Source organism: Neofelis nebulosa, chromosome 7 (genome assembly GCF_028018385.1).
Source record: "Neofelis nebulosa isolate mNeoNeb1 chromosome 7, mNeoNeb1.pri, whole genome shotgun sequence".
NCBI classification, from domain to species: Eukaryota; Metazoa; Chordata; class Mammalia; order Carnivora; family Felidae; genus Neofelis; species Neofelis nebulosa.
This window is the reverse complement of record NC_080788.1, coordinates 38,524,833-38,551,409: the sequence shown is the minus strand read 5'-3', so window position 1 is coordinate 38,551,409 and position 26,577 is coordinate 38,524,833. Positions and strand designations below refer to the sequence as shown.

At 42.6% G+C, this 26,577-nt stretch overlaps 1 protein-coding gene and 1 long non-coding RNA gene across 11 annotated transcripts in view; one reads left to right on the top strand and one right to left on the bottom strand.

The window, feature by feature from the left end:
• The window catches only part of LOC131518078 (uncharacterized), a 129,139-nt gene that overhangs the window by 65,708 nt on the left and 36,854 nt on the right, over positions 1 to 26,577 (bottom strand). The window lies entirely within an intron of this gene.
• Positions 1 to 26,577, top strand: part of IQCH (IQ motif containing H) — a 212,130-nt gene that overhangs the window by 168,692 nt on the left and 16,861 nt on the right. For all 7 annotated transcript variants that reach the window (XM_058740614.1, XM_058740613.1, XM_058740617.1 and 4 more), the window contains 2 exons: positions 16,682 to 16,852; positions 26,398 to 26,520. In XM_058740614.1, coding sequence (XP_058596597.1) covers positions 16,682 to 16,852; positions 26,398 to 26,520 — 294 coding nt within the window. The remainder of the gene's footprint in view (positions 1 to 16,681; positions 16,853 to 26,397; positions 26,521 to 26,577) is intronic.

Genomic DNA, 26,577 nt, shown 5'->3' with positions numbered 1-26,577 from the left:
AAATGAATGAATGGTTACTTCTCTCTGAGTCCCCCTCTAGTACTCTCATTTGCAAGTTCTCCCTATCTCTGTTTTCAAGATATACAAGGTATTCACCAAGGAACCTCAACAAGATTTACTTTTTCTCTTCAGTGAAGGTATTTTATTTATATATAAGAAGGTTAACAGTTTATTTCTAAATTAAAATTTAATAGGCCTTTGGTACAAACAGCAGTGCCTATTATTCAGTGTTTTTAAATGCTATAATGGGCACATTGTTGATCACAAGTTAATACCTAGTGAAGGGAAAATAGATCCCAGAGGATTTTGAATCATTAAAGTAAAAGACCTGTCCCTTTAAAAGGTCTGCATCTTCATGTCAATGAAAGAGACCTGTGATACGCAAGTAATAATAATGATGATGGTGATGATGATGACTTGTACAATAAGCACAAGGGCAATGATGACAGTAAGTTTTACAGTGAAAATTACAATTCTGTTTCTTAACACTGATAGTGCAGGTAGACTGGTGGCCAGTTTTGCTATACATAACATTACCATATGTGATTGTCCTTAAACGTTGGGTTAACCCCCTTACGTTGTAAACTTTAACCTTCAGAAAGGATGAACCCAAGTCTAAACATCAGCTCTTGGGTAGAACTTTGGTTGGTTTACATATAATAGACCCAGTTCCTCTGTTTATATCCAGTTGTCCCACCCAGGACTTTGGACGTCCACTCTCATCATGGAAGATCCTTGCTTCCTTTCAAATGAAACCCAGAAACTTCTCTCTGGACTTTGAGGTCTTTAACTTTAATCACCAGAAACATTGCCAGGGCAGGGCAAATCTGGGCACTCACACTGCATCCTGCATTTCTGAGGAGGTAACACATATCTGCAGGACTCAGGATGGCAGCAGGTAGGGGCAAAGGAAAAGGCTCCCTACCAATGCTAAGAAAGACTAGAAGACTTTTCTACATACATGTGTTTAACAGCTTGTCCACCAGCATCACAAAACCAAAGCTGAGTGGCCCTTTCCTACTTCCAGTTGTCACCTGTGGTCAAGTATTTTTATTTGATAAAATTTTCGCTTTTGAAGTTGTCCTTAACACTCATTTTAACCTAATGAGGGGTCGTACAAACTACATACCATCCGTACAATAATGTTGCCTTGACAAAGCACAAGGTAATTTGCTCTAGGCCTTACCTATTTCTTAAAACACCCCTGAATCATCCCCCTCCCACCATGTGGCACAAATTACTTTTCTCACTGATCATGTCCAAAGTACTCTCCAAGAGAAGAAAGCTGACCTGCATGGTGGCACCCATGTTCAATAAATGCATTCTCCTCCTGCCTCCCACATGCCCCTCTCATTCTTACCACTCGCCTTTCCTTTCTTTTATGTCAGTATACAACTGTCCTTCTTTCAAAATGTTTCAAAATCCAACTTCTCAAGGAAAGCCACCTTAACTAATCCCCCTTCAACTGTCACTTCATTCTCTAGTCTTTTGGAGCACAAGAATAGTACTGATGGCCAGAGTAATTATTAATAATAATATTAACTATTTATTGAATTTTTGTCACATGCCACACACTTGTTATGTATTTTTACATGTAGTATTCCTAATCCTCACACCCTGAGAGGTGGATGTTATTATCACCCCTTATTTACAAATGAAGAAACTGAGGCTAGAGTGACATGTTCAAGGTCACATGGCTACAAAGTAACAAATCCAAGATTCAAACCATGACTTAGCTGGCTGACAAGCCTGTGCTCTCTCTCTCAGCAGATGCTCACTGTGGTACGCACTGAATTGATGGTGACTTTCTGTGTAAGCCTCTCCCCCTCCTCAAACACCATCACCAAAGAAAATGTATGTTTCTCTTGTATATCCTCAATATGCTTGTTGAATTGAGTTGAACAGCTTAAAGCCAGAAAACACATCTCCTATTTTTTTAAATATATTCCATCCTTGTGCTCTGCACATAAGGTAATCATTAAATGTTAATGACTAAGTGAAATGGAATAAAATCGGTGTTGTGGTAGCCATTTTTAAGCTTTAAGAGTTTAAATGAGCAAGCCCATACACAGCACCACAGCTGGGAGCGCCATATTGCCATTAAGCCAGAAGGTGGATTAACGGGATGGGAACATTTGAAAACAGACACCACGAGAATGGTTAAGTCAGTTTCCCAAACCACTTTCTACAAGTAGCTACTGCTTTTCCCCCCATAATAATTTCACAACGATTAGCCTGCTAGGTGAGAAGTCCCAGGCAAAAACCTGACTGTCAGGAGAGTTTAGAATGACCACTAAGCATTGGGCCAAAGTTGAAGATGATATGGACAACAGGTAGAGTCATTCCAATCCAGCTGGTCAAAACGTAAAAGAGCTGCCATCTATTACGAGCTTCAGCTTTCAGGGTAAATGCCTTTGTTCTTTCCATCAGATTGATGAAATGCAATCTCACAGTCCAACACATGTGGACATCAAAATGTGTATTTGGTGACGAGTGGTGTCTCATGCTACCAGTTTCTGCTTCCTTTTGCTTTCTTTGCTCATAGCACAAAATTTCCTACTTTTTGCCAAAACCTTACTATGTAGCTTTTTAACTTAATTAAATATATAGGCAATTACTGACACCATCTGTCTTCATAGAAAAAGAACAAGACGTGACACAAAAGACTGGGATTTTGAAGGGAATATTTAGCAAACAAAATCTTCTAGCCCCACTATAGTGATATTTATTTTTAGAAGCCCTTATGTTATTTTAAATCATTTATGTTTCTTAGAAATAATGAATTTGAGCTATACTTACAACGTGGTGGCTTTGGTGTGATTTTTTTAAAAGGAAAATATCAAGTAATCCATTGCTTTTTCAGTAAAACAAAAACTTAAACACGCCGTCGAACATCTGTTACCGGTACAGTCTAACACAGCACTTAAAATCCTTTAAAATCCCTGAAAACCTTTATAAAGTTACATGAATCTTTTGCATAAATAGAACTGTTTTAACAATATGTATATTCCTTTAAACATATATTTTGCTTTCTTAAACATAAGATTCATTGTGTTGCCCATCGTTCCAAGCTCTTATGAATCAATAAATGAAATGGCTTCGCTTCTTGGTGAAGTGCGTCTCCCCCTATCAGGTCACATTACTAGCCCACACGAGAGTACCTACTTATTTGTGTCTGGTTTTTTAACCTTTTTTTGATGTCTCTCCACAAATGTCTTAATATGTAAATGATACCAAACCAACCCACTGAAACTCGATCAGCCTAAGTTAGGAACCCATACAAAATGCAAGTCCAAATAAAATACCAAGATTCAGCCCCCATAGGGAGAGCATAGGCAGGGAATACAAAGGAATTCTAGAGAAGCGCCACATATGGCTACAAGAAGAATATGGAAATGGCAGTTACCACCAAGGAGGACAACTGTGTTCTACAGCAATTCCCTGACCTAGGACAGCAGGCTTTTGAGCCCCACTGGGCAGCAACTAAGTGTCCTACATAAAAACAGAGGGGTGCAGGATGACAGGACATCAATACAAAGAAGGTACTTTTCAAACGAATACCTTTAAAACTTCTATTCATGGTAAAGATTTATGAGATACCAAAGTATATGCAATCTCAGATTTGAGGGGGAAAACACCCATGTATATATTTTGTATTTTTTTACTCACTTGTTGACAAAGGAAATATGAAGAGAACTAATTCCACAATTATTTTCTACAAATTGCTTGAAGACTGTATAAAATGCTTCTATTAGTAGGGGCAAAACTAAGAATTCACACTTATCTGCCATGACTTATGAGCCTTCTGGTGCAGGCTGCTAAGCATAAGCTGTATATTAGGAAACCACGCATTGAATTTTAGAAGAAGAGATGGTGAGAAGGAGGGAGGAAAGGAGGGAAGTGCCTCCCTTAATGCTGTTTCTTTCATTTGCTAGAAATTGAACCTAGGGATGAATGGTGTCAGAGGGGGTCAGTTAAAGCAGCCTCTGGGGTGAAGCTCAGTGGAACAGAGGCCTAATGTAGCAGCAGAGCCCTGACCGGTAAGCTAGGACTGAGGAACACTTAGGTGAAACCACAGGGTGATTTTCAGTCAGCAGCTACTCAACTGGAATTTTTCTCAAGGCCCTAAAGCTCCACCCATACATTTCTGGAAAGTGCCACAGGACTTTCATTGATCACGAGCAGGAATCTTGGTGTTCTGCCTACATGGGAAGACAATATCTCTTTGTCTTTATAAGGCTCCTTTATTATAGGCTCTCAAAGTGCTTTATAGACAAATAACGGGGGCCATGAGGTAGAAAGGTGTTAAGTGGCTTGCCCAAAGTCCCACAGTACATCACAGGCCTTCCTCCGGACTCAGAACCACCTAGTAAGTGGGTGTGACTGCTGGCATCACGGTGCCCTCTCACATCCAAACATTTGTTTCCCTCCTAGGCGGAGAGAATTTCCAAGATCAAGGACAGGAGAGAAAGCCTGGACTTCAAAGTATGGCAAAGCTAGACTGTAATCCCACAGCTAAGCTGCGGAACTTGGCACGTTTCTAGGTCCTGTGAGCCTTCACTTCCACTTATAAAAAAAAAAAAAAGTGAAACAGAGAAAAAGCATGAGCAGGGGAGGGGCAGAGAGAGAGGGAGACAGAGAATCTTAGCACATAGCCCAACACGGGGATCCAACTCAGGAACCCTGAGATCACAGCCTGAGCCGACACCAAGAATTGGGTGCTTAACCGACTGAGCCACCCAGGTGCCCCTGACTTCCATTTTTATAAATTGGGAATGTTAGCATTTGCCTCACAAAGTTGTTGTGAGGATGACACAGAAAATACCAAAGTGCATTTTGCATGACAGACCATAAACATACATTAATTTCCCTTCTTTTTCACTTCCCCAAGTCTGCCTCCTAAAGTCTGTCCTCCACTCGGTCAAATGGCAGCTTTCTAAACATTGCTGCCATCAAAAAAAGGTGGCATATTAGCTTGATGCACTGCTGAACCGTTCACACCAGAGTCTATAGACAACAAAGGCAAAATCGCGGAATTCAGAATCAGCTCACAAGATGGTCAAATCCAAAAGGTTCCATTATGACAAACACGGTACCTGGCACTCAGCCCTCTACTGTCACCAAATGAGTCAGAATGTTTTGGATTATTAGATTGACTTGATGGGGATGAGGAAGTACCCCTGTGGAGCCCCAAGCCTCCAAAGGCAGGCTGAGGTGCTGGGAGGGCCCTGAAATGAGCGACAGAAGGGAAGAAGGGAAGCGGACACGTGTAGGACACAGCTTTCCTGTGTTATGTGCCCACTTGCTTAAATTAGACCTGCCTCTCTTCTAGATTTAACCATGACCAGCCCCACTTCGTCCACGAGCTGATACAAAATGAAGGCCTGTGGTGGGATGTAGACAGAGGTGCACTGCATTTTTAAAAAGTGACGTTGTGACCCCAGAGCTAATTGAATCTTTTTGACATATGCTAATATATCATCCCTTCTAGTCCATGACGCGTATTAAGCCAAGGTATCAACCCTTGCTGGGTACTCTTTTGCTTTAGTGTATGTGGCAGATATTTTTCACTCACATATGGAAAACTTGTTAAGGTACAGACTTGAGGAATACGTAGGGTAAATTCAGAGGGCAGTTTGGAAGGTGGCTTATCACAGGCTTCCTCATTCAGTCACTACTTACATGCTCAACTAGACTCAAACAAGTAGCCATGCGAATTGTGTAGGCGTCCCTCCAAAAATCGGTCTCCCGGAGAACAGGTTCTGTGTGTGCATTAGCTTTATTGAGATATCACTTCCCATAAAATTCACCCTTTTTAAAGTGTACAGTGCAATGGTTTTTAAGTATATTCACAGAGTTATACAACCATCACCATAATCTAATTTTAGACCATTTCCCTTACCCTAAGAAGACATCCTGAACCCATTAAAAACCATTTCCCATGCCCTCTTTTCCCCAGCCACTGGAAACCATTTTCTGCCTCTATGGATTTCCCTGTTCTGGACATTTCATATAATTGGATCATACAATAGGTAGTCCTTTGTCATAAAGGACTTCTTTCACTTGACATAATGTTTTCAAGGTTCATCCATGTCATAGCAGATATCAGGGCTTCATTCCTTTTAATGGCTAAATAATATCCCACTGTATGGACATACCACATTTTGTTTATCTGTTCACCAGCTGATGGACATTTGGGTTGCTTCCACTTTTTGACTAGTATGAATAATGTGCTGTGAACATTCATGTGCAAGTTTTTGTGTGAATACTATTTTCATTTTTCCTGGTTATATACCCAGGAGTAGAATGGATGCACCACTTGGTAACTGTAAGTTTACCTTTTTGAGAAACTGACAAACTGTTTTTTAACATGGCCGTGCCATTTTACAATCTTGCTAGCAATGAATTTCTAGCAAGGGCTAGCAATTTCTCCATATCTTTGCCAACACTTGTTACTGTCTCTTTTGTTTCAGCCATCCTTGTAGGTTTGAAGTGTTTTCTCTACTGTCTGTGTTTTATAGGGAAGATTTTTCCCTTGTGTTATTTTTCCTTGTGTTATTGATTCTTGAGTAATCCAACAAGATTTATTGTGCATACTTACATCGAAAGTGCTGTGCTAGTATTACGCAAGATGCAGATATGGATAAGACAAGTCCCTGCTCTTGGTCTCAGACTGCTCTCTAGGAATTTCCCAAATGTAAACAAACTTGCCTTGGACTGGAAATCAAGAGCTCTGAGCTCTGATATGAACTCTGCTCCTGACCAGACCTCTTTCCCTCTTGCAGCCTGAAGCCTAGAGTTGGAGGGGGACTGGACTAGACCAACTCCATAGTTTGGACTGCCTGTGTTTCTTGCCTACATATTTTGCAACTGAGGTTGTTCTTTATTAAAAAAAAAAATCTGATTTCCTGCAGATGTCAAGGAAAGTGGGAAGGAAAGGCAAATCTCTGCTGCCAACTTACTGCACTGATGGGACCAGTGCCATGTACTCATCCAGATCTCACTGTACACAAGTCTTCGGTGTCCACAACGACTGGGCACAGGGATCCTCCCCAGTGACAGCCACAGAACAAGAGCTTTCTGCTTTGAAAATTCACACAAAAGCCTTTTGGAGATTATTTGTAGTAACTTTAAAGGAATACTTCTCAACTAAACAAATCATTCACCAGCCCTGACATTTATAGCGTGAAAATTACAGAAGGAGAATAACTATCTACAGTATGAGATTATTATATTGAATGGCCATGGAAGAAGCATATACAATTACTAGTCCTAGAAACCCGTAATAGGTTATAAAAATTGGGTTTTTGTGTTTATTTTAGTCTAGTGCCTAATGTCAAAATAAGAAAATGGCCTTCTAAAAATTCATGATACAAAAAGGAAATACTTAAAAAGAAAAAAGAAATGAGTACGTAATTCTGTACCTTAATACAAATAATATTAGTTAGGCCATCAGTCTTGAAAGTAATAGAGGGAGGATCATAAATGTATACAAGTAATGGAAGTAACTTGGAAAAGGAGGCAGAAAAGGCAAGAGTATATTAAAATTTTTGTAATTTTTTTAACAAAAGTGAAAAACATCAATAGAGCTGTTGACGATGTTAGGTTTAAATTTCAATATTTTCCATTTTGGATCCCCAAATTAATTATGAATATAGTTCCTGCACACCCTGAAAGAACTTCTGAAGTCACAGAGAAGCTTCTAGCACTACAAAGCAACTGGACTGTTAATGCTGGTGACTAGGTGTCACAGAAAGAGCTGGACCAGGACTCAGGAAATGTGAGCTTTGATCCCAGCTCTTCCCCTAACCAAGGGACCTGAGTGAGTCTGTTCACCTCCCAGAGTCTCATCCATAAAATGGGGACAGGGGAATGATGGAAGACATATTAGGTCTGCGAGACAGAATTGTTTAAAACCTCTCTGGGCCCTGAGTATTTTGGTTTCAGAGAGCCCATCACCCTACATCATATTAAACGCATTTAAATGTACTTTCATAGAATAGGATTTAGATATAACTGTATGAGTTGTGTTGCATTTAACTAGCACGTCAAATTTGGTCAGTATTTTAAAAACATTGATTACTTTGTAGTTTTCGTTTTATATTTGGAATCCAGTAACATTCCCCCCCGCCCCCCGAATCCAAATATTTTGAAGGCCTTTGAAAATCATGGAGGCCCTAGGCATGGTGGATTACTGGGCTCTGGGTGCTAAGTGGCAGGACCCAGATTTTCTGCTGTCTCTGACCCCACAGACTCCACAGGCCCAACATGAGGCAGTACTGAAAATGGATGCTATAGTTGCTCAGAGACAGCCTTGTGAAGCTGTAACATAAATCGAAGGATAAATAGAATTAATAGGGACAGAGGGGGAGGCTTCTGAGAAATACTAAGAGTCTCATTTGTTGATCAGGGTGCAGGGCAACTGCCCCATAGACAGGCAACAGTAGTTCTCCTTAGCCTCTCCAAGAGACTGGGCCATCCCAGAAGCTGCCACTAGGTGGCAACATGCCAAGACGCTGCAGTCCCCTCTGCCTTTCTATTGATTTTTTAAAATGTAATACAAACAATTCTTACCAAATATCATAATCATATTAATATTTTGCTAACTGAAAATTCATTCGGTGCCTTGTAAAAACTTCTTTAAAATTAAGTATCATGTATTTTGTTTACCACCATGGGGAGCTCAGCACTTCTGCTGATAATCAACATGGGAAAAGATATCACATAGTAGCCACCTAAGACAGTACTCTGTTTGATACCCAGGATTCTAGAGCCTGGGTCTTGTTTTGTTTTTTAGTTTAGTTATTTATTTGAGAGATACAGAGAGTGGGAGAAGAGCAGAGAGAAAGAGACAGAAAGAGAGTCCCAAGCAGGCTCCACACTGCCAGCATGGAGCCCCCACACCATGAGATCCTGACTCGAGCCAAAACTAAGAGTCGGATTCCCAACCGATTGAGCACCCAGGCACCCCTGGAGCCTGTTTTTTTTTTTTTTAATTTTTTTTTTTTCAACGTTTTTTATTTTATTTTTGGGACAGAGAGAGACAAAGCATGAACGGGGCAGGGGCAGAGAGAGAGGGAGACACAGAATCGGAAACAGGCTCCAGGCTCCAAGCCATCAGCCCAGAGCCTGACGCGGGGCTCGAACTCACGGACCGCGAGATCGTGACCTGGCTGAAGTCGGACGCTTAACCGACTGCGCCACCCAGGCGCCCCATCCCTGGAGCCTGTTTTAACAGCATCTGAGAAGAGGTAAAAGTGGTCCTCATCTCTGAGAAGCAGGGAAAAATACTTCAGTCAAGAGCCAAGCAAGTGAGTTCTTATGCCTACCCCTGACTCTGCTCCTGCCAGGGCTACAGGGAAGAAGTCAGGGTCCAAACAGATTTGTGTCTGCCAAACTCCACAAAAATAGTTCCATACAGTTTCCTTGTAGTCACTGAATCCTCACAATACCCCTCAGAGATAGAGGCCATTACAGACAGGTCTGTGTTAACATACAAGGAAGCTGAGGCCCAGAAAGAAGAAAGTTAAGATCACACAGATAGCAAAGGGCAAGAAAAGACTCCCAGTGAGTTCCTGTAACTCTGGTCCCGTGCTCCTGCCATTCCAGTGAAGCTACGTGCCTCCCTCCATGCATAGGCCCCTCCAGTCTCCACTACCCTGAAGCTGCACTCTCTTCTTTCCCTACCAAGCTGCCTCTGTCCGTCTCAACCTTATTTCATCTTGGCCTAAATATGGTGAAAAGCATGGCCCCTAGGGAAGGCTTCATGTCCTGTTGGTCATATAGACCAAGGTTTGTACGTCTTGCATCTCCCCAGACAAGGAGGGCCTTGAGACCAAGGCCCAAAAGTGACAACAGAGAAAAAGGTGCCTCCCTAGCAGGGGCCAATTCTGCTCTATCCCTACACCCGGCCAAACGTATCCTCCTGCTGAGAAGGGAGAAAAGGTATCTGAGATCTCACTCCATTCTCCAGAACATCATTCAACAAAAACATCTCAAACTCATCACAGTCAAATCTAAAATTGTGATTTTACCCTTTAAACTATTCCTCTAGCAGTCTGCCCCCCTCAGCACTTAGTAATTCCATCCTTCCATTTTTTCAGGGCAAAAGTCTTGAAGATATCCTTGACTCCTCTTTCTTGCACACCCTACATCCAGCCCATCAATAAAGTCCTTTAGGATGCAGTTTTAAAAGGTATCTATAATATGACCACTTCTCCCACCCTCTGTTGTTACCATGCTGACCCAGCTACCACCATCTCTCACCCATTTTATTGCAATAGCCTCCTAACCAGCCTCCCTGTTTCCATCCTTGACCCCTCATGGTCCCTTCTCCCCACTACAACCAGAGTAACCCTTTAAAGTTATAAGTTAGATCATTTCACTCCAGTTGAGTTTGGTCTCCAAAGTTGTAAGTAGGAAATGAGGCCTTGGCATATTACTTTGTACAGTAAGGACAGAGGGAACCTTGGCCTTCCCATGCCTGTGTTGCCCAGCAAGCAGAGGGGCTGGGCTGGTGGCCTGGCCTCTACAGTTTAGCTATAGCTATGGAGACCTGTGGGTTTGACAGAGGGTTTGTTCTCACTCAGTGGTGGATTTCCTGTCACAATGAGACTATGAAGAAAGACATGAAAATGGACAGGGAGGTGGTGAATGCATCCCTCAACCAAAGCAGGCTGCTGAGGAGGGTAAGCTGGGGCCACACTCTGCTTTAAAGGCCTGTTACCGTCTCTGTGGTAGGTGAATTCTCAGTGCTTCATCTCCCACTTGCATTAGCTGGAGAATCTGCCTACAGAGTGAGCAATCGTCACAATTCTGTCAGCCTCATAGATGCATCTGTGAGGGAAGGTCCTTCAGGACTATCCTCCCCAGTGATTAGTTGGGGAAAGTGTGGCCCAGAGAGGCCACTTGCCAAAGATCAGGGATATCTGTCAGATGCTGGTACCAAAGCAAGTCACGTAGCCTATCTGGATATCAGGTTCTTCTCCTTACAATAAAAGAGGAAGATGTTAAAGAAAAGGAACAGAAAACCTAGACAGGAATGTGCAAAACATCTGTGAATCCCCTCAAGCTCTGAAATTCTATGATTCTTCCACAAATGTTGTTTGATCTATAAATCAGTCTGTTGGCCCCATAAGACTGGACGCCCATAAGAGAAGGTTGGCAAGACCAACCTCTTTGCTATAAAACTTTATTTACAAGTGGAGACAGTCACATAATGTGGGCCTGGGTACATGTGCCCGTATCTGTAGGCTCTGCCTCCCATCCACTATGCCTGCCATGGGAAAGAGCCAACATGGTGGGGGTGAGCGCAGCCTTCACCTGCCTGGAACACCTAAGAAAAAAAGGGTTCAATACTGGGCCCCTCTCCCACACCTTCCACATTGGAGCATGTTATGACCTTTTCATCCCAAGGCTTGTGGCCCAAATAGGATGCAGAACCTGGGAATAGGATAATTCTGGGCAAGCTTGCCTCTACCTGACCCTGCCTTCTGCTTGTCACATGCCTGTTTAAAGGTCGATGAGGTTCTTACAGTTTCTGGATTGCCTCCTGCAATCCAGTGTTCTCCCCACTTTTCCCCAGGTCTCCTGATGGAGCTACAGCAAGGATTGCATCCAGTGCAGTGCTGGTCAGAGCGGCAGAGAGCTGGGGCCTCTGCAGTACTCCCCCACCATACCCCTGCTGGCCCTGTCTCTTGCTGAAGTTGCAATGGGCTTTTTTGCAATCAATATGATAGAGAATATACCCACGTGTGTAATTTTTCATTTTCTAGTAGCCTTGTTTAAAAATGTAACAAACAAAAATAGGGAGCATCTGGGTGGCTCAGTTGGTTAAGCATCTGACTTCGGCTCAGGTCATGATCTCACAGTTCATGGTTCAAGCCCTGCGTTGGGCTCTGTACTGACAGCTCAGAGCCTGGAGCGTACTTCAGATTCTGTGTTTCCCTCAGTTTCTGCCCCTCCCCTGCTTTTGTTCTATCTCTTTGTCTCTCTCAAAAATAAACATTTAAAAAAATTTATAAAAATGTAACAAAAAATAGATGAATGTGGTCTTTTAAGATTTTTTTAATGTTTATTTATTTTTGAGAGAGAGAGAAAGACAGAGCATAAGTGGGGGCAAGGGGCTGAGAAGGAGGGAGACACAGAATCAAAAGCAGGCTCCAGGCTTTGAACTGTCAGCACAGAGCCTGATGCAAGGCTCAAACTCACGAACCATAAGATCATGATCTGAGCCGAAGTCAGACACTTAACCAACTGAGCCACCCAGGCGCCCCTTTTTTTTTGAACGTGGTCTTAATAACGTATTTTACTTCACCCACCATAACCAAAATATTATAATTTCAATGTATAATCAGTATAAAATATTAGCAATGAGATATTTCACAGTATTTTTTTACCTCCTTGTCAGTCTTCAAAGTCTGGTATGTATTTTACATTTATAACACATCTCAATTTGAAGCAGCCACATTTTAAGTGCTCAATAACCACAAGTAGTACAATCTAGAATATACATGAAAGTCTATATATAATGTCGCTTCCTGCTAATACGCTGCTAATATTAACCACTCACTGTCAACATTTTGTTATATCCTCATCTAGTTTTTTCTATGTATAATATTATTTTTGCAAAGCTGAAGTCATATATCCTTCTCTTCCTCCTCTTGCATATATGACAGAGAATCCCAAGCATATACCTTCCTACACCATCAAAAGTTGTTCACAATCATCATCTTTAGTGATAATATCATAGAGTATCCCATCATTTGGATATGTTATTTATATCTTTTTAACCAATACCCAAATTTTGGATAGCTGCAATCTTTCAATCTAACAAGTAATGCTGACATGAGTATTTTCGTGTTAAGGATTCTTTGTAAGGTCTTGATGCAAATGTCTCTAGGATTCTAGTCATTTTTAACAAAATGATTTTTACATCAGCAGTAAGTCAAACAATTGTCAACTAGTGATTTATGACTGGGAGCCAAGACACCTTGTTCTCTCATCCACACCTTTGATACCTGGCTCTGTAACCTAGGGCAAACGACTTCACTCCAATGTATAAAGTAAACTGACTGTATTAGATGATTTTTAAGAGTCTTTCCAACACTAGCCTTCAGTGATATTTTTCCCTTACCCTCATATCTAATCAATTAACCTGTCAAGCTAGTCATTACAAGTCCCGCATGTCACGTCAAAGCCACTCCCTAACATTTAAAAATCCATCCACTTCTAAAAAAAAATAAAATAAAATAAAATAAAAATAAATAAAAATAAAAATCCATCCACTTCTCTCCATCCCCACTCACAGTGCCTTTGTACAGGCCGCCATCATTGCTCCTCTAAATTGTGATGGGAGTATCCAGGGCAGAGAGAGATTAGGTTCTAAAGTTAACAATGAAATCCAAAATCAAGAATGGGATTAAAGGAGGTATGTGTGAACGCAAGAGGGTGACCTAGAGGAGATGCGCAATGAATGTTTCCTATGTTGGAATCGGACACCAGCTTCAAGAGGCCCACCTAGATCCTGATCCCTAAAAGCTGGAGTGGAGTTCACAGCAAGGCATCAGAGGTGCTGAGGTGTCTGCTGCAAAGCCCGCCCCGCCCCATCCACAGGACAGGACGAGGTGGGAAGACAAAGGCTCAGCAGCCTCCCCTAAAGGGCTGACAGTCTAGAGGGGGAGAGGGGACCCCTATACGCAAAACAAGCATGCCTCAGGCAGTGTCTTCAATGGAAAAACCAGATGGAGAACAGAACAATTATCTGAGCAATTCCAGCAAGCCTGCTGTTGAGGAAAAAGCTTAACGAAATTTGTTCTACTATTTCTTTTGTGAACCAAGGGTTTAGGGCAGTCTGGGGAAGCAAAACTACTTCAGCTCTAGAAAGAACACAATCCTAGCCTGTGCTCTATGATCTTAGGCAAACCACGAAGCCACGTTTTGATCTCAGTATCCTCATTGGTCAAATGGAGAGAGAGTAATACCAACCTTGCCCACATCTAACCACCTACTGGACTGAGTTGTTGTGAGGTTGACCACAAGGATTATGAGTGGGAAAAACAGTTGTTAAAAGGGGCAATCTAACAGCTACACAGGCGACTGAAAATGTGTCTCCTAAGATCCTACTCCTCAAGGAATTGCTTAGTGATCAAAAATAACATTTGTATTGAACTTTCATCATTTGTAAGGCAATTTTAGGTGCATTTATTTTGTTTTCGAAGCCCTGTGTGATAGGTGTTATCATGTGCTCCTTCCACACTCAAGAATACCGAGATTGAGGGAGCTTAAATGACTTGGTCAAATTTACACTATTGGCAAGGGCCAGATTTAGGCTGACTCCTTGGTTCTATACTGTGCTGCCTTCCCATTAAAATCCTTATCACTAGGAGTGCGCTTGTCATGATGAGCACTGGGTGATGTATGGAATTGCTGAATCACTATATTGCACACTTGAAACTAATACGACATTGTGTGTGAACTATACTGGAATTAAAACTTTAAAAATCACCAAAACATTAATACTATTAACATAAATATTAATAATGTTTGTTATATACATTTCCCTTTAATCAAGGACACGAAAACATCAAAAGAGAAACTCTGGGGAAAAAGTGCCTGACATCCAGGAACAGCAAATCCACTTTCTCGTATTAAGAAAAAGTAGCTGTCCCCATCTGATTTGCATTTTATGCCATACAGCAGGAAATATTTAAGTTGACAAATAGGATATTTACAACTGCAACAGATACTTGGCAGTTAGTTTTTAACAATTGTTGCAAATGTGATTTATTTGCTATTATAAAAGGGCATTACTGTGCAAATATGACTCCTGAAATTAGCTTCAGTTTAGCAAGGGGCCTTGACAGCTTGACCTCTTAATATCCTTATAATGATGCCATTTACATTCAATGCTTACTCAAGTCACTCGCTGCTACATTTGTTTGAGAAGAGTCCACTCTAGGGCAGATGTATTATGTATTTTAACACGTAGAGTTAGTATGTGGGGCACATGGAGGCCTTCTAAGAGGAAAAACTGTTTAATCAAGTCTTCATGAAAATGTGTTCGTTTCCAACTTCCTACAGTGAAAATGCGTGAATGCTAATTACAGTGTACTACAGAAATACAATACTTCATGTTTTCTCCACAAGACATTTTCATGGCATGGATTATAGTAAACAAGGGCATGTTTTCATCCTCTGCAACTTTAGCTTTTAATGTGACTGGGAAACTGGTACAGGTTAAGGAATGGCTGGGCCAAGAAGTAGTGCCGTTTCTGCCAGCAGGGACTGGGAAAAGGGTAGACTTGGAGCCAGGAACAACTGGATTCAAATCCCAGCTCGGCCATTTCCTGGCTATGTGGACTCTCTCTGAACCTCTGTTTCTTCATCTATGACATGGGACTGTTATATTTTAGGTTCTTATAAAGATCTGAGATGTTTGTGAAGCACCTGGCACTTTGTAGGTACTTGAGACCTGGGAGCCAGTCATATTTGGGTTGTTTGTCCAAGCTCAAATGTCACCTTCTCCAGGATGCAGCCCTGACTTCACTAGACAAACCCAGTAGTACTTTGTTCCGTCCCTTTATTATATCACGTATTACACTGTGTTGTAAATGACTGAATACATATGTATCTTTCTCCTTGATGGAAGGACCTTTGCATCTTAGCTTTGCCTCTCCAGTAACTAGCACAATAGCCTTGCACTTGCCTTCACTATCCTTGAGCATTGAACAGCTCCCAGATTCAGTGTGAGCGTGGGCATGACAAAGGCAATTAAGGATGATGGTTCACCCCAGGAGAGGGGAGAGGTAGCACATGATTCACTTCTGCCATTGCTGGTTTATAGTAAATGCCCAGTAAATATCCATCAAAGGCATTAATGGACTGACTTAGCTATCGAGTGGCTTACAATAACTTATTGCTCACATATGTCTATTTTTCAAAGCATTTTAATTTTTATTGCATCATCATATTCTTCTAATAGCCCTGCTGTTCAGCTAGGGTGGGCGTTCTTATAGTTCTCACTTCCCGATTGAGGATACTGTGGGCTTTGTGGGGTGGTGAAATGATTTTCCCACACTCGTGGTAAATGGCGGTCACGCTGAGACATACAGGCCAACCATGAGTTTCCCCCAAGTTTCATAGTGAGATTTCCTGGCACCGCTTTTTCTGGAATCAGGGCAGTTTGCCCTTTTCTCCTATTCACTCCCTCGTTCCCCCTCTATCTGCTCCTCTTCAGGCCCCAACCTCTGAAGCTTCCGTCCAGTCTCATTTTTCTCAGCAGAAAACATTGCACGACTGGGGAACTCGTACAGGGTGAGGACTGGCTGGGCCAAGACCAGTGCCATCTTCCTCCTCCCGGATATGACAAACCACAGGCAGGAGAGTCAAAGTCCCCATGAGCCTTTTGGAACCCAGCATCTCCAGCAGATTATCTGGGCCAGGTGTTTCCGTTTTTGTAACTTTTCACAAGAACCTTCAATCTTCTGGTTAGAATCAGATCAAAGGCTCCCATCCTTCAGCTGAATGAAGTAGAAACAGAAGCAAAAGCATCTACTCCATTCAGTCACATGTACACTGGTTTGGGTGGGTCTCACATGGTTTGGGCTGGTTAGGGTTGGTTGGGGCTTTCTCTCCCGGTCGCTGATCTCACCTTCACTTCTGTGGCTCCTGTTTTAATCAGGTGTGGGCAACAGGCCTCAGCCTCTCATACAGTGACCAGCTGGCCCTGACTCAGCTCACCTTATACCTGACCAACGGCCATCTGGACTGCAGTTTGAGCACCCTTAAAGTGCCCAACTTTGTTCCCAGGAAAGAGAAGAAAATGAGCTGCCTTAATGCTCTCTCAGTGTCGGTAAGCAACAGATGCTTCCTGATTCCCCATGGTGTTCAACAACACTCAACCGCGGCTTCCTGAGCTCTGGCTATGTGCCCAGCTCTTTGAGTATAGAGAGAAGAAAGAACCTCGGGCAAGTCACTTAGCCTCTCCAAAATGGGTTTCTAGGATACTATTGTATTGGCCAGAGGAAAGGGGAGACGGTGTTCCAGAAACGGAAAGCACCATATTGGAGGGGTGAATGAGCATGGGGTTTTCCAAGGGTAGGTCTGTTGGGGCATTTCCCCTCCATCTCTTCTCATCTTGCTTCCCTGAACAAGTTCTTCAATTACCAGCAACTTCTGACAAAACCCATTTATTTTTCTAGCTCCAATCTCATTTTTGAGCTCCAGACTCCTAGATCCACCATTCTACGAAACTTCTCTAAAATCCTCAGAGTCAAGCTGTCTCAAACTGCATTCATTGTCTCTCCTCCCCCTATATTTCCTCGTGGAGGGTCCTGCCAGAGGCTGATGGGACACCTCCACCTCCATATCCAGTCAACACCAGCTCATGTTGATGAGCGTCAACTCTGACGCCTCCTCTCCCTCCACAGAGATACACCCTAGTTTTGCTCCACACTAACATTCTCTGCCTCCTGCCTCTCCCCTCAGCCTAACCATACATACAGTCAAGGTGGTCAAGGTGAAAAGCTAATCTGAGCATGTTGCTCCCCTACTTATGATTTTGAAAGGACTCCTGTCATCTTCAGGAAAATTCCAACTTCCCAGCAGGACCTCCATGACCCGCTTCTTTCCATGGCCCCAACCTCCCATCTCATCACTAATCCCAATGCTAGTGTGGCTGGGACCAGCAGCCTTAGGGCTGGTTGAGGTTTACCAACCTTAGAACCCAAGGAAACAAAGCACAAATCTCCATGGAGGCAATGGGCTAGGTTGGTTTGGGGGAAAGAGAACAGAGGTCAAGTGGACCAGCTGGTGCTTAGTGTACATGGAATATGAGAGCAAACAGGGGCTCTGGCTACAGCTGCTCTGACTGCTACCAGAGGGTTTCTGCTGCCTCTCCCACAACAGTGGGCTTCATACCCTTTCTGCAAATGAAGATCTACTTGAGATGCTAATATATCAAACATAAAAAAGGAATTCCAGTGGTTAGTAGAACCCATACTTGTGCCCTAGAGATGCTTTTTTCAGAACAGTATCTCCTGATTCTCTGCTGAGCCTCTTCAGATCCAGGAGATACCTCTGGATTTAAAGAACCCTTGTTTGACTCTCCCCAGGGTCGCTAGAGTCACCTTCCTTGGCAGAAACTCAGCATACATTTCAAAGGGTAGCCTGGAAAGGGCATCAGATATCTTGGGGGCTCAGGCAGCAGCCTCCTTCCCAATCCACTTGTCCAGTGAGGTACGCTTGATCACAGGAAACCCTTTGATCTCCTTGCTTATTAAGAAAGAAGCAGAGGAGCGCCTGGGTGGCTCAGTAGGTTGAGCGTCCGACTTCAGCTCAGGTCACGATCTCATGGTTCATGGGTTTGAGCCTTGCGTCAGGCTCTGTGCTGACATCTCAGAGCCTAGAATCTGCTTTGGATTCTGTTCTCCTTCTCTCTCTCTGCCCCTCCCCCATTCACACCCTGTCTCTCTCTGTCTCAAAAATATATAAACATTAAAAAGAAGAAGAAGCAAAGTTGGGCTGGGCAGGAGAAATGGGTCCCTTTTAAATAGGTCCCAGAACCTTGATGAGAATCTACTAGGTCCAACTCTACCTGTGTCCCCTATCCTCGCCTAAAGGACCCACAGGACCCTAAGTGCAATGCTGGACAGAGGGACAGCAGTAAAATTTGAGTCTTCTGACCTAGCAAACCTAACTCCATGCCATTTCTAAAAGGAAGCTGGAAGCTGAGTTAGTACGCAACACAAGACTTTGAAAGGCAATTTGCTGCATTTAAGTATGTTGCTTCAGAAGGCTGTAAGCAGAAGTTGTACTTTGAATTAGAAGCACTCTCCCATTTTCCCCATCTTGCCTATAGGTTTCAATCCTAGCTACAGGCAACATACAAGAATTCTCCTGTGATCAAGAGTCTTAAACACTTCTAGGAATTGCCTGCACTTGAGAGGGAAGCTTATGATCTTCAATAATTCAAATGTCTCTACGATCACTAAATAAAAGCTATGCAGGTTTTCTGATGTAGGGATAAATTGAAAGTGCTTTTGGTTTTAGAAAGATAAATGGATGTTCTCGCCCTGGTGCCACCATGCATGTGTGCACGCATGTGCTACTGTGCATGTACACACATGTGATAGGCCATTTTTAAAAGCATCATCCAAACTTGCACACACAATGCAATTTACAATCAAACTGAAGCTTCCTGAACAAGTATGAACAGGCTGTGATGCCATCAGATTTATGATCAGTCAGCTGACAGCCCCCTTTGAAGACTGAAATAAAAGGAAAGAAACTGATATAGCCACAATGATAAAGAAGGCACATTTAGGACTGATGCCTACAAAATGCTGCTGGTTTGGACCTATTCCTTTAAATAATATGCTATGCGGGTGGGGAGGGGAGAAGGAAGCAAAGACTGTTCTGGGCTCAACAAAGAGCTGTTGCCCCAAATCAGGAACAGGTGGTAAAGAACTGTCATCCAGACCCAGACAGGACAGGTGTATGGGCTTCTGATCCAGGGTCCTCCACAATTAACTGCTTGAAGGCAGAAACCAGGTCGAATGAGTCCCAGACGTGCATGTTTTATTTTTTTTTTTTTAATTTTTTTTTTCAATGTTTTTAATTTATTTTTGGGACAGAGAGAGACAGAGCATGAACGGGGGAGGGGCAGAGAGAGAGGGAGACACAGAATCGGAAACAGGCTCCAGGCTCCGAGCCATCAGCCCGGAGCCCGACGCGGGGCTCGAACTCACGGACCGCGAGATCGTGACCTGGCTGAAGTCGGACGCTTAACCGACTGCGCCACCCAGGCGCCCCAGACGTGCATGTTTTAGAAAAGAAAAGGAGTCACCCAACGACATTTGAACTTTTAATTAACATTCTGTCAGAATGAGCATAAAGCATTACTACCCTTTGCAATCATTCTTACTCCTCCTCTCTCGTGGACCCTCTGCACCACAGGTGGTGAGTGGCCAAAAGGGACCATGTTCACAAACATCTTAAAACAACCCAAGTCATTTATAAGCATTTTAACAGCACATGATCGGTAATGAATGATTAAGTAAAACCTTTTGTGTTAAATTATGATGTTAATAATGATTCTGTCTCCTGTAATTTATTATGAATTCTCAAATGCTTCGGGTTTGATTTTGATAGAATGCCACAACAACGGAGTTTATGTGATGACTTTATTTTTAGAACTCCTTCTTTGAAGGCACACATTTCCCCACTACTGCTGCTACTGTAATTATGTACAAAACCAATCACTCATTAGAGTTAGGATACATTATCTTCTAGACAGATGAGGCTAAATAAGCAACACATTAATAATTCAGAGAGCAGTTCATTATGCATGTGGATGCCTGCTTCGTAACTGAAATAAGAACCTCATCAGCCTCTGCCAACCCTTAAACAATAGTTCTGTGTTATTGCAACCACATTCAAGTTTACGCTTGTTAAACTGCTACTTGGATTATTTTATCAAACATTCATTTATTTGTGGTCCCTTACTGCCGAGAACAGATTTTGGAAGCTCCTTTTTTAAGTTAATGATTTGAGCAATGGGTGTTATTAATTCTCAGAATATTATAAACATGATTAATTTTCAGGCAGAGATTTATTACATAAGGATTTCAACTATGTCAACTGAAATGCATCACTGTCAAAACAAGTATCATGGAGAAAATAGAATATGCTCCACACTTCAAGTGCTGGTGCTCAGAACTCAATCAATTTAAATTGTGGCTGAAGCAAAATTATATTCTCCAGTGAAAAGGAGTATTTCAGGCTTCCTTTATTTGGCTTGAAGCATTCTTGTTAGATTGTGATTTAGAAAGGTAGTTTAATAAGACTAGACTTCTACCGATAATATTTTGTCTTCTATTTTTTTCCCCGTTTTCCTAGAAAATGCTAGAAATTTCCACACATTCCAAATGTAGCCAATGGGAATTTGGAGTGAAGGGCACTTGTCTGAAGTTATGGATCATGAATTCTGATCTCTCTCTCTCTGCTTCGGTTTCCTCATTTATAAAATAAAGGAGGGCTAAGTGACCCCCAAGGTCTCTTGAGGGATTTGATTTTATGGGGCCTGTAAGATGGGCTTCTGTACCAAGCCTGGCCCAGGAAGCCTCATGTACAGTGGGGTGCGGAGGGGGACACGAGAAGGACCTATCCCTCCATACTGCGGCCTTCCATTTAAAGATCTTTACCCTGCAAAACTGTTTAGAAAGAAGTAATATTATTGTGACAGGTCACATCCTAAGTCCTCATCAGCCATCACCTTAGCTACCAGTTAATACTTTCAGCAGGAATCAACTAGAAGTAAATCCAGCAGATATATACTCAACACCAACACTGTGTTGGGCACTTTCCTAAGCACAGAGGATGTAAAGGGAAGTAGCAAAGAGCTCCGAGTTTATTCAAAGACACAGGCCAACAAATAACGATAATGCATAGAATAACATGATAATAACATCCAAAATGTATTAGCCTTTACTCCGCACCAGGTACTTTAAGTGCTTTACATGAATTTTTATACAACCCAATATATTAGGCAGATGCTATGATTATGCTCATTTTTAGGTAAGAAGACTGGGGTTAAGAAATGTTAAGCAACTTGTGGAAGGTCACTCAGCAAGCAAGTGTGGAAGCCAGAATTTAAGCCCAGGCCTGTCAGACTTGAAAGCCTGTGTGTCTGCCCACCGTTCTGTCCAACCTGACTTGCACTGGCTGAGAGTCAGTGATCTGGCCCCAGAGTACAGCTTAAGCTCATGTCTAAAGAAGTTTCTGGTTGAGGCCATAGAGAAAGTTCTTCTTCCAAAGGAGGCCTCATCTCCCTCTGTGATGAGGTTGTTTCCAGGCATACTGCCATTATCCACTGGCTTCTAATCTGCTCTGAGCTAGGCCAAGACTCAGCACTATGGCCAGATGGTCATAGAGGAGTCTTCTCATGCTGTAAAATCCATTTAGGTTGTAATTTCCTTGGCAAACCTAAAGAGATTTTATAGCATCAGAAGAGTTGATTACACAAGTCAACCTTTAAAAAAAATGTTTTCTGTTTGTATAATGCTTTGTACTTTAAATAGGCATGAGCTTATTTGATTCCCATGAAGACCCCAAAGAATAGATAAGACGAGGATTATTATACCATTTTACAGATTAGGAAACTGAGGCTATGCAAAGTTAAGTGAGCTGCCCAAAGTCATAAAGTTAATTAAGTAGCAGAGCTCAGGTTTTCTGATTCAAGACCCTTTCTGATGAAAAGGTTTCTTGGTTGGTTGGTTTTTAATTTCAATAACTTACCTTATTTGTGAAATTATTTAGTTTAACAAATGATAATAAGAGCTAACTAACATTTTTTGACCACTTACTCCGTGGCAGACACTCTTCCAAGGTCTTTAGATACTCATCTAATCCTCATAGTAACACTGTCAGCTGTGCTATCTGGCTGAATAAAAGACAACCCTAGATTATCGACAGTATTTTCCTCTGGAAACTATGGAGTTAGTTAAGTCTGAAAAGAGTATTGGCATTATTATAACACATTTTTAAGCACTTAATATAAGCCAGGAATTTCACCCAGCATCAGGGATACAAAGACATTTGCCAGAGTCCCTGTCCTTGAGAAGTTGAAAAGAAATAGAAAGTAGATTGGGGCACGTGGGTGGCTCAGTTAAGAGTCTGACCAGCTCAGGTCATGATCTCATAGTTCGTGGGTTCAAGCCCCTGCTTCAGATTCTGTCTTTCTCTCAATCTCTCTGTCTCTGTCTGTCTGTCTCTCTCTCTCTTTCTCTGTCCCTCCCCCTGCTTGTGCTCTCTCTCAAAAAATAAATAAATAAACATTAAAAAAAGAAATAGAAAGTACATAGCACATACACAAGGAAAAAAACAAGGCCTCGTGTAGGTGCCATTGGAGTGACGGCCCCTCAACCTGTTGCTGCAGTTCTTAGGAGAAAAGACTGTGGACTGGCAGGGACAGGCCTAGTTCTTCCACTACAAAGAAGGAACCTGGCCTAGCCTTACAGACTAGGGCAGTCACTACATGGCAAGGGGAAGGAGACCTGCCCAGCAGAAGGGACCAAGGCTGAAGAGAGCCCCATGGTCTGTTGGAGATAGCAATGAACCAGGTGGGCTGAGGCAGAGAATTCGGGAAGGAGAAAGTGAGAGAAGTGGTTGGAGCAACCCCCTGAGCCAGTGTGGGAGAACACCAGCCCAGGCATCTAGATTTCGTCTTATGGGCATGGAGGAGACACTGAAGAGTTCTGAGCACTGACCAACCTGGGTCTGAGAAACAATCTTGTGGTAATGCTCGGAACCCCAGGCACCGGTGGGGGTAGGAACAGCCCGGGAAATTACATTTAGTGTAGGTCCATAATGCTCTGGGGCCTGTAGACACTTTCAGAGAAAGAGCAATAACAATAGTAGCTACTGTTTATCAGGTGCCAGGTGCTGGCCTAGGTGCTTATTTAATCACTAGAAGTCAGACAAGTTGAATGACACATTCAAGGTCGGCCAGGTTTTCGACCTCAGTCTTTCTGACTCCATATAACTTTTCCACCACAGAATTCTGTGTGCATCCCCACCTCCCGAGTAGGAAGGAGAAGCAGCTGTCCAGGCCATGAAGCTCTGGCGTAGGATGGTGATGGAGACAGAAAAGACACAGCCTGGAGACACATACCAAATGTCCTGGCTTTTCTTTCAGATTCTTAATGAATCAGAACCCCAGGTCTGGGAGGAGAGGACTTGCAGTCTGTCTCTGTAGAGACAAAGAAACCTCAGGATAGCCTGTCCTTACTTGTCGCCCAGTAACACTGGACAGTGAGCTCCTTCACCTTGCTTTGGAGCCAAGATACATGGTGTTGAGCTCGAGCCCACTACCTCTCTCCCTCACCGACTGGGGCCTAGTCTTGGGTTTGCTAGTCTATATGCTATGGCAGCATAAGACAAGTTTAGAAGACAAAAATAACCTTGGAATTATCTTGTGAATTCATGGTAATTACCATGCAATTACATGCTCAGTAACCACAATGGAATTCCAGAGTATTTACAGTTCACTTCCATATACAAAAACTCAGGCTTCTGGGCCTTTGTTGTGAAGGCAGGAACATGGCACAACCTGCCATGATAGGGTGAGCAGGCCTGGTGGTCATGCTCCTCCAGACTGAATGGCTGAGCCAGAACTTCTCTCAGCCAGTTCTTATTACCCCACCAATAATGCCACCACTGGGATAGCCCACTGGGGCTACACTGTCCTCCAAAAGATGTCTACTGGGGGCAAGGTCTGGAGTGACTGCCCTGAGTTATTCTCTGGGGATCTTCTGTCATTCTCTAGGGTCTGCTTCTGCCCCAAAGCACTCACTGACTGGATGCCCCCTGAATTACATTGGAAGAGTCTCTTAAGTCAGAGGAAGTGCTATAGACTTACTCTATTCCATGCATCCATTCTTTCATCCTTTCAAGAAACGCTGAAATGCCTATTCTGTGCTAGCATCACATCCAGCCTGGAGATTCAGACACCAAGCAGTGCTCTGCCTTCAGAGAACTCCCAGTCATGACAGGGAGGCAGCCAGGGGAACAATTCATGATAGGTCAGAGTGATAACAAAGCACAGCTGTGAGGCATGTGCGGGTCCAACAGATTTTCTTCTGCAAAATTAAAATTCTCGGTGGCTGCATATGGGGCAATACTAAGGGAGATGTACAACTCAAGATGCATCAGCCTGTGAGAGACTAACATTTTTATAGATGTGGACTCTGCCTACATGTGGGAAGACCAAGCTTAACAGTGCTGAAAATGTGACCATCAGATATGGTACTTTCTGTAAATGTTGAAAGAAATTACAATATATGTGGGGAAATATGTCACAAAGGATGAATATGAAATCTGAGAGAGAGAGAGAGAGGGAATGCATGTGTTATACAGGCAGGGAAAGCCCATTCGTCCTCCTCTGGGCACTCAGTCAGCCCCCGGCTCCCCTGCATTCTCTCAGAGACAGAGAGAGCAAGTCTTAATGTTTCACAACAGTGTCAGGCCACTATGATCCTTGCAGCCAGCTGGGGACCCACAGTACCTCTTTTTCCTTCTCTTGTTCCAAGTCACCGCACAAGGGCAAGCACCTGGTTGCCCAGAACCTAAAGGTCCCCAAAGTTAAAAATCTGTGCCAGGCACCTTCATTTACTATGCCCAAAGGTTGGCCGTGACCCTACACACTGCTCTCCAAATTTCCACTTATCCCAGGACAAACATAACTGATTTTCAAAGGCGAATATCACATCTCACAAAGGACATGCTACAAAATTGCCAAGATAAAATACTTTCTTGTTTACATACTAAATTTTAAAAGTTTTTAGGAAATATTGTAATTTAAATACTTCAGGCCTAGCATAACCAGTCTCTTTGGGATAGTTCCCACTGACAGGCAAGCAAAATAAGGAATAGCAGTTTCTCAAACAAAGAAAGCAGTTAGAATCAAAATTCTACCATTGGTCCTCTCAAGAAGGTGGACTACCCTTAGTGACTTGTTTCCAAAGAGTGTAGTACAGAAACAGGTAAAAGTAACTTTATAGTAAGAAACCTGGCAAAAACTACCTCAGCAAGATCAAAATTGGCATCATCCATCACAAGTTGTGTTGATACAACTCGATGTACGAGGTGATGAAAGTACCTGGGTGATCCTCTTCTCAAAAACACATTATCCCAGTGTAGTCAGGAGGAAAACATGGGACAATCCCGACAGAGGACATTCTACAAAATACCTGATCCGTACTCCTCAAAACTGTCCAGATCATCAAAAACAAGGAAAGTCTGAGAAACCATCACAGCCCAAAAGAACCTAAGGAGACAACTGAATAACAATGCATCATCCTGGATGGGATTGTGTAACATAAAAAGGGATTTAGCAAAAACTAATGAAATCCAAATAAAGTACAGGCTTAAGTTAACAGCAAGGAAGCAATTTGTGTGCTTATGTGACAAACATACCACAAGGTTACAGGATATGAGATAGGAACTCTCTGTATTATCTTCACAACTTTTCTGTTAATCTACTTTATTTATTTAACTTTATTTATTTAGTTTTTTTTAGTATTTATTTAGTATTTAACTTTATTCTAAAGTTAAAGTTTATTTAAATATTTTGTGAAGAGGGGCACCTGGGAGGTTCAGTCAGTTAAGTGTCTGACTTCTACTCAGGTCATGATCTCGCTGTTTGTGAGTTCAAGCCCCGTGTAGGGCTCTGTGTTGACAGCTCGGGGCCTGAAGCCTGCTTCGGATTCTGTGTCTCCTTTTCTCTCTGCCCCTCCCCTGCTAGCTCTCTCTTTCTCTCAAAAATAAATAAACATTAAAGAAACTTTTTTAAACAAGTATTTTGTGAAGGGTCTTACATGCAACTGTGGTCTTTTCCAGTCACCAGCAGCCAGTCGCTATGCAGTGATGACGACCCAGCTGAAGCACAACAATCTCTCGCTGGTTTTCCCGTATGTTTTTCTCCAAATGTGTAAGGCCCATGGCATCGGCTATGACGTTGAGGTACGAAGGCCAAAAGTTGGCCAAGGTGGACCAAACATAAGCCTATGGGTGATCTAG